Source organism: Antedon bifida, chromosome 4 (assembly GCF_963402885.1).
Source record: "Antedon bifida chromosome 4, ecAntBifi1.1, whole genome shotgun sequence".
Taxonomy (NCBI): Eukaryota; Metazoa; Echinodermata; class Crinoidea; order Comatulida; family Antedonidae; genus Antedon; species Antedon bifida.
The window spans coordinates 19,145,413-19,158,038 of record NC_136229.1 but is presented as its reverse complement, the minus strand read 5'-3'; the positions used below and the strand labels follow the sequence as shown (position 1 = coordinate 19,158,038).

The window sequence follows — 12,626 nt, the reverse complement described above, 5'->3', positions numbered from 1 at the left end:
ACCTCTGTCTGTAATTATGTCGAGTTATTCTAATTTCCTCCTTTTACTGACAATATTAATTATACCATAGGCCTAAGACCCTATCAGCAAAACGGAAATAGACCTCGTATACCCGACCCAAAGCTCCACATTCAGCTGTGACAGAAAGCAAAGATGGTAAGTTTTTAGGGGAATTCGATTAATACACCACATAATTGAAAAGTTCGCCAGTTAACTGGTTTTGACTACTGAAACGTAATGTTTTAACCGCATGTAAATTTACAGTACATTTATGCTTTAGATGAAAGAAACCCCCTACTGGAAAATTAATATTTAAGATCAATACTGATATATTTCACTGTACCACAATAGCCTAAGGACGTGTTTAGTGCCCTTTTCTAAGCGGCGGCGACGCGCCATACAAAGTTGCGTTTAATGACCCATTACCCGGTTCAGTCGGAGAGCCGCGTTGGGAAATATGACCGTTATCGCTGAATTTTCGACTTCGCATGACGTCATAAATTTTAGAAGCCCTCTCTCGGCACAGAAGCATCAACGTTTCGCGCGAAAACATTAGCATAAAGTATACGTCATTTAATAGCTGTTTAATAAACATTAGTAGGCGAAAAATTAACCATATATGGTAAGATCAGTTCCTTATATGTTTAAGATGTCGCAGGTCACCTAATTTTCTGAATAATTTGTTGGATTTGTTGTCAGCGACAATTTCTTTCCAAAGTTCGTGTGCGTCCGTCAAAACTGAAGTTTTCTAACAGGTGTTTGTTTACAAATTTTCCATTAGTGGGATTTGCATCCCATACAGTGAATTACCAAAAAACCGACGTATATGGATAGAGTAAGTATCAATAGTCTGTTTTACGTTAAAATTGGCTTGAAACCCTATTTAAGCTTCCTATAGCGAACATTTTAAAAAAGGTCCTCATGTCATATATTGTTACGTCTCGCGGCACTAGTTCCGTCGTGTGGGGTCCTCCTAAATACCAAGACCTACCAAGACCTACCAAGAACTACCAAGACCTACCAAGAACTACCAAGACCTGTCAATTTAAAGTGTTAATTTAACGAAATATGATATATATAGACTTCTAATAGCATTTCCAACAATAAAACCTCAATTTTAGCGCTATATAGACACCAAAAATGTTAAATAATCGACAAGCTTCGCGTTCGCGAAACGAACTGAGTTGATGCATACATTGCGTCACAAATGTCCGTATTGCGTCAACTAGTATGACCTACCAAGAACTACCAAGACCTGTCAATTTAAAGTGTTATTTTAACGAAATATGATATATATAGACTTCTAATAGCATTTCCAACAATTAAACCTCAATTTCAGCGCGATATAGACACCAAAAATGTTACGAAAATGTTAAATAATCGACAAACTTCGTGAAATGAACTGAGTTGTTGATGCATACATTGCGTCACAAATTAATGTCCGTATTGCGTCAACTAGTATGGCTCACTGACACTCGACGCAGTTCTCCTGTCATAGGCCTACTGGGTCGTAGGCCTACATTTAACATTTTTGGTGTCTATATCGCGCTACAATTGAGGTTTTATTGTTTGAAAAGCTATTAGAAGTCTATATATATTATATTTCGTTAAAATAACACTTTAAATTGACAGGTCTTGGTAGTTCTTGGTAGGTCATACTAGTTGACGCAATACGGACATTTGTGACGCAATGTATGCATCAACTCAGTTCGTTTCGCGAACGCGAAGCTTGTCGATTATTTAACATTTTTGGTGTCTATATAGCGCTAAAATTGAGGTTTTATTGTTGGAAATGCTATTAGAAGTCTATATATATCATATTTCGTTAAATTAACACTTTAAATTGACAGGTCTTGGTAGGTCTTGGTAGTTCTTGGTAGTTCTTGGTAGGTCTTGGTATTTAGGAGGACCCGTCGTGTGTGGTGCATGGTGTGTTGATTGTGGTTGTTGTAGGTGAGTATATGCACGACCTGGTGGATCGTTGTCGTATTATATCGGCCTAGGCCTAGTAACATGTTCTGTTAATAATTTAAATACTTTAGTTACAATTTAGTATTATTAAAGTATCGTTACAATCCTACTCTATATTGAAGATGCATTGGGAAGTTTTAAAAAGATAATTAAGCAAATCGCAGCCTGATACAGGTATAGGCCTACCTATTCATAGTTAAATATTTATTTATAGTAAAATTATTGACAACTGAGGGGTACAATTTATTTATAATATTAATAATTATTACAATAAACAGACATAAGGAAATTTTGTATTTGCTGCTTTTTCATGGTAGGCCTATATCTGAAAATGTTTTCAGGTTGTTGAATAATTATACTGTATAACGATGCAATGTTTTGTTCATATCATAGTGACAATTATTTAAATAGTTTCATTCATTACATTTCAGCTATTCATTTTCATTTTAGGTTTTTTGTTGGTATCAAGACTCGACGATTTTCTGTCTCGTTCTTCAATATGAGGTTGGACGGTGGAAGCTGTAATGGTTTTCTCGATTTCAATATCATTGCTGCAGCTGATAGTTTTTCATTTTATTCGCTAATAATAATATAACATATACATTCATACGCATTCAAGTTTTAGAAGCGTTTGAGATCAGTCAATGATAAGATATAAATTAAGTTGCAATTGATTGATTGATTTACTTTATTAACCAGAGTCACACAGATACATACAATATAAACATATAAAACAATCATAAAATCAGTACAACCGTAAGACTCACGTAAGTTAATATGATATAGGCCTAGCTAGTTTGTTATGTTTGATGAACAAGGTGCTATTTAAATAAAAGCAAGTTTTTATATACAGTAGTAGTATTTACTATTTATATCAGTATTGTTTGAAAGATATTTGTATTAAAAACTGCTTTTTCACATTCTGTATACGTAAAAAAAAAATTGGTTGCTTGTGTGAAATGCAAGTTGTATCTAATAAAGTAATATTTATATACAAGTGTGACATTTACTGCCAGATACTGAAATACTGAGTACCAACCAATCACTGTAACAATACTCAAGTAAATGATGGACTTATATTTTTATATCTTGGTTTCAGCTGGGCCCATAATTATCTTTTTTAAAAACATGACCATATAAAAATACACGTTTGAGTCTCTGAAACAAACATGCCCGATTTTATAAAACATTCCCCATATATAATTATAAATTGGAAATGTGTTATTTTTGTTTGTTTTTCCATTTATTGTTTTTTTAACAGTTTTTTATTTGTTCTGGGCCTAGTTTCTCCTTCAGGCTTCTTCTTGCTTGGTATATGAGCAGAGCTGGGATAGACCTACCACCAGCCTAGACTATAGAATACCCAGCTACTATTATTAACACTCACTAGGGTAGGCCTACCTATCTAATATTAGTATTATATCAGAATTACTCAGCCTAGCTAGGCCTAGAAAATACTATTTTTAGGCCTAGCTAGGCTAGAAATCAAGTAAGTAATTATAGTAGGTAGCCTTTCCTAGCTCAGAAACCAAATAGAACAATAATCGGGGAGCAAATTGAAATCTTAGGCCTATGACGTAATACGCCTGCATGAAAACCGTATTGAACACAGACACGATTCGGTCCGGGACGATTCGTACCAGCTTCGTAAAACGTAAACAAAGTTTCAAAATGGCGATTTTTCGATCGAAACAGAACAGAAATGTAGTAGGTTTGGTTTGATTAGTGGGAGTTGCATCCCAAGAAAGCTTAAAATTAGATTTTTATTTTAATAGATAGCTTAATAGTTTATCTTGAAAGGATTTTAAATTCGCTTTGAAACCTTATCTAGAAAATATGAAATTTAATGATTTTTTACCATCATTTAAAAAAAAATTAAAGTAAAAAAGTTTATACATAAAATAATGATATTTCTTGAAACAAAAAATCTGTGGAATTTAGATCACAGTTTTTATCATTATTTACGCTTGTAGTTCAACTATTGAAATACGTTTATTGATTTCATTTAATATCAAAATTATACCATTTTCTAAGTGTACTAAAATAGCAAAAATTCCAACATTTTTCACGAAGCGCGCCCTCACAATGAATGAAATCAGTGATGCGTTACCAACGCGGCTTTCCGACTGGGTTGATAGACCACCTTCATGTTAATATTATACATACAACACACTAACAAACATAACAGGCCTATGCATTTATAATACAAATCAATAGAAGAGTGATTAAAATGAATTCTTTAGGCGGACGTTAAGCCAACTTTTGAGTGTCTCAGTTTCGTTCAATTTCGTTTTTACAAAGAAAATGTTATTTTGATATTAAGTAGGCCTATTATTGGTTCTGATTGAATTGATTCACGGGGTGTGTAGAAAGCGACGACCTCGAATTGGACGACCCCAACGACCCGGGCGACCTCGAATTGGACGACCTAGAATTGGACGACCCATAACACGAAACCGACGACCCCTATAGCCTAGCCTAGCCTAGGCCTAAGTGTGGTATAACATCCCGAAGGCGAACATAGCCAAAGATCTTTAAACCATACCTTATATAATACTCGCAAGCAATTGCAATTGATTGAAAAAAGAAAAATCAAAACAGAAATATCGCCATTTGATACTGAATGTGTCGACACGAACAAACGAACAGATATGGAACGCCAGGAGTGCATCATTAAAACTGCATTCGACTCGATTAGCACACGAAATATCATAAACATGGTAAACCTTTTTCAGCGGCGGGTAAGTTTTGACCGTATACAATGCATATGTGAAATGTATTGTAAAGCTTTCTTATGGCCCTCCCCATGCACATGTTCGCAACACGCTGCTTGGTAGGCCTATAGTGTTCGTTATAAGAAGACGAGATGTAATTATACGTCCATGGTTTAACCATGTAATGTATAATATTTATTTCTTTTTAATTTATATTTATGTCGAATGCAGTTTTAATGATGCACTCCTGGCGTTCCATATCTGTTTGTTTGTTCGTGTCGACACATTCAGTATCAAATGGCGATATTTCTGTATTTTTTCAATCAATTGCTTGCTTGCGAGTATTATATAAGATGGTTTAAAGATCTTTGGCTATGTTCGGCTTCGGGATGTTATACCACACTTAGGCCTAGGCTAGGCTAGGCTATAGGGGTCGTCGGTTTCGTGTTAATGGGTCGTCCAATTCTAGGTCGTCCAATTCGAGGTCGCCCGGGTCGTTGGGGTCGTCCAATTCGAGGTCGTCGCTTTCTACACACCCTTGATTCACGTGCTAGGGGACACAATTTCACTCTTTACGCGTGAAATAGCGTTCATTCCCCCACGGTATATTCAGGCTGTGGTCATGGTTCATTATGATATATCGTCGTAGCCTACGCAATGAAATAACATGTATTTTTGTACAATTTTTTTACTAGAATATTCCATTTTTGTTTGACATCCTTAAATAACATTACTGATTCATCATGGCAATGCTCTGGCGGTCAGTAGCATTAGTTTATGTGTTTTTTTTAACATCTCGGTCGAGTCATGATATGCGGACATAATACAAATAGGTTTTACTAACGTACAGCTATTTAGAAAATAAAAATGACGATCTTTTTATATGCTTTTAATTAATAAGATTCACCAACCAGGTGAGACGTCTACAATATTTTATTGAGTATAAAATCACAATAAACCGTTGAGGGCGCTTATTTCTATGTTTTATACAAAGGGAAAGTTTTGTTTTGTTTTGGAGGAATTTTTTGGGATGACTTGGGATGCATTAGAACATGAATTCACTGAAAAACCTTTGTTAATAATTATTTCACAGATTGGCATTTTTTTGACCTAAAATTCCCTAACTATTTCAATTGGTCAAATTTTAATCTAAATGCTTTCCGATTGTAAAAGCGTTATAAGCATTTTTTCTTAATGATATTTTGTATGATTTACGTTGTTTCACATACTTTGTTTTCAACTCTACCACATAACTCACCAATTAGTGACGCCATTTACCCTTTCACTTGTTTTAGTGGCCGCTCGGACTGCCTCATTTTGACTCAGCTGTAAAACTTTTCAGCCATTTCAAACAATTCTTTATACATGTTCTACCGTTTCAGTTTTGTCTAACATATATTATTCTAATGGAGTGATTATACGCCCATAAACAAAGTATATGGATTGTTGCGTTATATTATGGAGCATATTAAAGTTGATATGTCTGGGTGTGCAGACGTTTCCTTGTTAAAATATTGATTTATCTCCGTAATTAACAACCTTATTTTAGACAGGTTCCATCAACATCGTATACTTTCCATCACCCGTTTACATTCCAATCTGAATTAAACAAATTGATTGAAAGTACTGTATGGATGGAATGTTGTATCTATTGCTTTGGTGTTGGTGGGACTGAATCTCGTGTTGTATTTTATAGAATTATATATATATATATTATCAACATATGGGGCTCCACCTCTGTATGTTGTAGTCTACATCTATAGAATTATACAAGTTAATAGCATGGGGCTCCAACTATGTATGTTGTATGTTATAGAACTACATGGGGCTCGAAATATATGTTGTATTTTATTTCAAATAGGTCAGTTAAGTTTGTGAACTTACAAGAAGTTCGAATAAATTATTGATTTCAATCCCATGGGCAAACGGTGTGGTTAATACATGATTTGATGACGCCGAATGGGTAACTGAGACCTAAGGTAAAGAACATGATGACAATATTAGGCCTACTTACGATTCTAAAACTGCCAAAATGTTTACATTTTTTGCGATATGACTTCATATTCCAAATATATTTCTTCTATTTATTAGGTCATGTTTCTTATCCAGGTCTTTTATAATAATGTTAAATAATTTGACGACTTTGTAATGTCATATTTGTCACGTTTCTGGGAGTTGGACTCCAAATAAATATGAGTAGGCCTAAGCCTAATTACTGTTAACAGATAATAATAATATGCTGTAGTCCTACGAGTTATAATTTCAGCTTTTCCATGGACTGGTTCTCCAAAGTTATATTGAACTTTGAATATGTTGTCATTGCTTGGTAGGCCTAAAAACTGTGTTTAGCAAGATTGCTATATGCTGGGCCTAACTTTTTGTGTCTTCATTAAATCATCCATTTACAAACAGTCTCTGACGACCTTTAGTTTACCCCCGTTGGGAAGTGAGCTAATGTAATGGGTGCCTGTTTTAATTATATCAGAGAAAACATTAAATGGTAGCGACGCATACTGCTCGCCATCTATCATTATTTAGGAAGTCTATTGAGGACTATTCGAGTTTGGAAGACAGTAACAACTTATCCCAAATAGCAACATTATTATCATTTTGCTTGGAGAAAACTGAGTAAATAAACAACGAACACACTTTCATGTAGAAATATGACATTTGCATTTAGCTAAACGATGTGCAACCAAACTCGTGCTATTTCTCTTCTAAAAATCCGTGTCAAGACAGTGCAGTGATTCTTTTAAATTCAATAAGGAAGCCGAATTAGATGACAGACTTGGTGATCTGTATTGGTGTTCATGAAACTATGTGCTTTTAACATTTATTTCTGAATTTATTGTTCATTTATTTGTACTGTAATTACTATGTTTTTCTTACTGTATTTTTTCACTCGATAGCTATGAATGATCTAAAGTTTAGGGATTTGAGTGTTGTGAATACCTCCATTCATGTGTCCATGGTTATATATAAACTGGACACTATTTGATGTGGGTTGTCCCACAAGGTCCGGTTTTCCGGAAAGTTCAATTTCAATTTGCATGAATCTATCACATTAGATGCGGTTGGTTTTCCTTTTATTACAATGTTTCAATTCGTTGATTGTTTATGTTTCCTACCAACGAATTAAAATTCATTTGAATTAAATTTCAACCAAAGCTACCCTCATGCTGGGCTTCTGTCGTCACCTTGTTAATATTATGGATGTGATATATCAAGTTTGTTTTCGTACGGATAGCCTTTCATACAATGTAGCGAACATCCGAATTGGAAACAATAACGCAACGAAAGAACATATATTGGGTATATACCATGTTGACCGAAAACACTAGTGTTACTATTTTGAACTTTCAACCAACCGACAAACACAATTTACAAAATAACAGAAGTAAAAACAACTTGAGTAGGCCTATTACTATATTATAGTTTTAGATATGTTTTTCATGTTCCAATGTATCAACATGATAAGAAAATAATGTTGAATCAGTTTTTGATCCTCAGCCAAAGTAAAACAAATCTGAATAAAAAATATTTTTTTAACAACCCTATATGAATTGGGGTTCATTGAGGCTGTAATCATCTCTATGATGTGTAGTGAGATGTATTGCAAGAGAAAATTGGAAAACCCACCAGACCTGAACATCTGAGTGAGTGGTTTTTGGAAGGATGAGTTTGTTATAATATTATACAACATTTATACTGTTTCTGAAATGTTAATCTGTCACGGACAAATTACCGTCTGCAGGTTCTGATAAGACTCTAAATTGCTACAATCTTGGTGACTTTTCAACAAGTTTATTTCCTAAGTAAATGTTGAGATAGTACAACCAACCAGGATGTTCGACATGCGCTATTACTAGGCTTAATGATTTAGGGTATAGGCCTAATTTAGTAATCATTTACAATTATCAATTAGTCGAGTTTTATTTGTGTAATAGATTTCTGTAATTACGTTTGAAAAGCATATTTTAAAATCGTATTTAAATTTTTTACTTACCAATATGCCTTCCAATATTAAGATAATTGTGTTTTTATTGAAAATGATTACAATTTGGAAAAAAGTCTATAATTTAAAGTAAGGAGACTGCCCGATTTCGAAAAATACAATGCAAAAGATAGGCACTTTATTTGACAATATTTAGGCCTTTTCCTGTTTTAAAAAAAGAAAGATTGCCAATGTTACTCTAACACAACATTCTTAAGTTCGGCATCAGCAACGATGATGTGAAAACAAAATTATTTTGGTGCAGTTGATAAACCAATTTAAATTAATTTTGTAAAGTAGGCCTACGTGTTTTGATGCATGACTTTTTTTTGCTTTAATGTAATGTAGGGCTAATCATAAAGTGCAATTCAATTTTTATTGAATAAATATTATACCAACTACGTATTTGAAATTTTAAAAAGTTTGATTATATTTTACTTTGATGTCTTGAGTACATACTTAGTATATCTATTTTCTGAATGAACAGACCTTCTTTTAGACTAACTTGATTTGTATTTTTTAATTTTAATTTAAATCTGTCTAAATAAAAAAAATGAATGAAATATCACCGATTTAAACTTCGTTGGATACAATACATGGTTATCGCTTACTTGGTGGTCAATTATCTTAATTAATTAATCAATCACCGCAATCATAGGAAAACTTAAATTAGCATATATAGTTCAGCAAAAGGTCAAATGCTTAGTTGAATACGAGATGTAAAACCGTAAGGTCAACTTTAATTATTTTACTAATTTGGGAAATCTTTATTCTGAAACTTCAAGAAGACATCTAACATTAAAGGCGGCGCATGATGCTAAAATATTTTAGTAATATCCATTTTATTGATACTGATATAGTTCCATAATTTATTATGTAACCTGAGATGATACGTCACATACGTAATAATATTGATTCGGTTCAATTCTGTGACGTCAGTTCACTTTGTGTCCCTTGTTGTTTCATATTTTTGTAAACAAGATTACATTGGCAATCAAAGTTACACTACAGTATTGCAATTTTAAATACAGTGTATTAAACTATCGTTAAACTATGTGATATTACATTTTTTGTTTGCAGCTTGAGGGACTTTCCCAGTGGCTGGCATTCTTTTATAAGTTTTTCCAAATAATCATAATCAATTACAGATAAATATCGGCGACCAAAACAAAATAGCGAGAATAAAGAAAAAATAATGAGAAGAGAAGAAACAGCTGTTTTACATTGCAGCTAAAAATACACACCTTTGAGAGGTTAATTTTGCTCCCGTGCAGTCGGTCCCCAGGGCTACACCTGCATGTAGTCTTACGGCACAAACTTCAGTTTATAGATATATATTTTGATTGGACAAATCAAATATTTTAATTTGAAAGCGGCCTCTAATTAGAAACCACTTTAGGGCCTGGATGAAACACTGCGATAAGCAATACATATCTCTAATACTAAAAAAAAAAGATATTTGCTCATACAATAATTATATTTTTATTTTATTTCTTCCATAGGAAATATGCTGGTCTTTTATTCAGGCTATGTTCTAAACAAACGTTCATAATATCCAAATCTTGATTCTTCATTATATAATTATTTCATTTACGGAAAATTAATATGCTTGTAATGTTAAACATAAGACAATCAGTTACATGGTTTCAAGGCATATACTATGAATTATATGTATTTATTTAATTGTTCCTAGTTTCAAATTGCCCAGTGTAGGTTGTAAATTCTTCTCTTTAAAAAATACAGCAAAAAATCTTCATTTTCCAACTGCTTATGAATCAGTAAAATCCGGTTTTCTTTTCTCCACAAAGGCACTCATGCCTTCTTTACGATCATTCTATAAAACAAATCAAGAAATTACGTGAATTTTACTGGCAACCAAAAATACTTATTATAGAGGGCGACATAGACGTTATATGTTCAGAGAATGTTGTTTCTTTGCTTTTCATATCTTATCTGTGATATTTTTCCTTACAAAAATGAATTCAAAGTCTGTATGACTATCTATCCCCCAAGCTAAATATTTAACATGTTCAGTTTAGAAAATCATAGGTTTTTCAATCAAATTAAATTGTTGTCATTAAAATTTTTACATACAGTTGCAAAAGTTGTGTGAAACGTCCTCTTCTCATAGTGAAGTCCTTCACTCAGCATAGTCTCAAAGGATGTATTGACAGATTCCTTTGCCATGGCCACGATCAACTTTGAGTTGCTTGAAATCTTCTCTGCCGTTTTGACTGCTTCAGCCAGGACTTGTTCTTTTGGGAATACTTTACTTACCAGACCTAAAGAGCAAAACAATTATTATTTATTTACTACCAAACTTAGTTTGGTAGTATCAGAGCAAGATATAGTACTGTATTTATGTAGCTTTTTGATAAATCAAACAAATGCAAACTTCATACCTGATCGTTGGGCCTCATCTGCTAAAATACGATCTCCTGTCAATGCCATCTCCATAGCTTTAGACTTGCCAATAGCCTTTGGCAGTCTCTGGGTACCTCCAGCCCCTGGTAAAAATAATTCCAATTTATTAGAGTGGCTTACCTGGGAAAGTGGCTGACCTGGGAATGTGGCTTACCTAGAAATTTGGTTGATCTGGGAATGTGGCTGACCTGTGTATGTGGCTGACCTGTGTATGTGGCTGATCTGGGAAAGTGGCTGACCTGGGAATGTAGCTTACCTGGGATTGTTCCTATGAGAATTTCTGGTTGACCAAATTGAGCATTGTCACCTGCATAGATGATGTCACACATCATTGCAACTTCACATCCTCCTCCAAGCTAAAAAAAACCCCAACAAATAAAATCAATTAGCATTTCTGTTTATTACTAATTTTGTATTATAAAATAAATGTATTCTAAACTTTATTTTAAAACATAAATAAGGATAGTTTCCTTTTTGGAAACTTACAGCGAAACCGTTGACAACTGCAATGATGGGTTTGATGTTTCTACTGACTCTGTCCCAATGACTTAAAAAGTTGCTGCCATACACTTGAGAAAATTCATTGTTCTGCATCTCTTTGATGTCAGCACCAGCTATGGAAAAATAAGAAGAGGTTAAATCTAATGATGTATAATGTTCCATTTCAAATATAAATATATATATTAATTTAAACATATTTACCTGCAAAAGCCTTTTCACTTCCCGTAAGGATAAGACAACCTACTCCTTTGTCCTTTTCAAAGTTGTCTAGTACTCCGGCCAGTTCTCTCATCAAACCATCGCATAGAGCGTTCAAAGCTTTCGGCCGGTTCAATGTGATAAGCCCAACACAATCATTTTTACCGGTCTTTTCGACTTTCAGGTATTCAAATGCATCTAAATCAAATAAATATTTGTCTTCTTATTAATCTTAGTACCGGTAATATTATATAATTGATACTTCATTTTTGTTCAATCGCTTGGTGACGGCTGTATGTATTGTAAGTAGGGCTTCTGCAGGAAGACTCTTGAGTCCTACCAGAGGGAGTTGTAAAATACTCCCAGGCTGCTTGGCACTGGATATTACAAAGAAGAGGAGTGGTTATGATATTGAGTGGTGCTGGTGATGTAGAGTGTAGACAGCCTTGCAGTGCATGCTAGGCCTATTATATTATATGCTGCTAGAAGACAAATTATAACAAGCTTAAATGCATGATGCAGGCCATCAAAGCACTTAAAAATGCGCTTACCTGAAGCATAGTTTCTATGCAAGTTAAAATGAGACGTTGGGAGAGCTACTTTTACTTTTGAAAGGGGGTTTGCGATGAAACATCGAACCAGACCTGTGCGAAGAGCTGCCATGCTTACGACCGAAGTTTCTTTAGTAAATTAAAATACCTTGACCGACCTTTCGGATAGACGATTCCAAAACATAATAGGTAAATAACGCACGATTATTACTACTAATCATATTTCTGAATTCATTGTAATCCATCATTAGTAAGAAAATACATATTTTCTAC

The 12,626-nt window shown here is 33.9% G+C and overlaps 1 protein-coding gene across 1 annotated transcript; it reads right to left on the bottom strand.

Annotated features, from left to right (window-relative positions):
- Positions 1-10,145: 10,145 nt before the first annotated feature.
- On the bottom strand, positions 10,146-12,505 carry LOC144839657 (enoyl-CoA hydratase, mitochondrial-like). Its single transcript, XM_078695113.1, has 7 exons — positions 12,354-12,505; positions 11,806-12,000; positions 11,590-11,717; positions 11,360-11,459; positions 11,082-11,186; positions 10,774-10,961; positions 10,146-10,513 (listed from the first exon to the last, which is right to left on the bottom strand). Exons 1-7 carry the CDS (start codon positions 12,463-12,465, stop codon positions 10,448-10,450), a joined length of 894 nt encoding a protein of 297 aa, XP_078551239.1. The 5' UTR covers positions 12,466-12,505; the 3' UTR covers positions 10,146-10,447.
- Positions 12,506-12,626: the final 121 nt, after the last annotated feature.

Coding starts and splice junctions, on each gene's coding strand:
- LOC144839657 (XM_078695113.1), bottom strand. CDS start 12,465: ATGGCAGCTCTTCGCACAGGTCTGGTTCGATGTTTCATCGCAAACCCC. Junction 11,718..11,805: donor AAGTGAAAAGGCTTTTGCAG/GTAAATATGTTT, acceptor ATTTTTCCATAG/CTGGTGCTGACATCAAAGAG. Junction 11,187..11,359: donor TCTCATAGGAACAATCCCAG/GTAAGCTACATT, acceptor TATTTTTACCAG/GGGCTGGAGGTACCCAGAGA.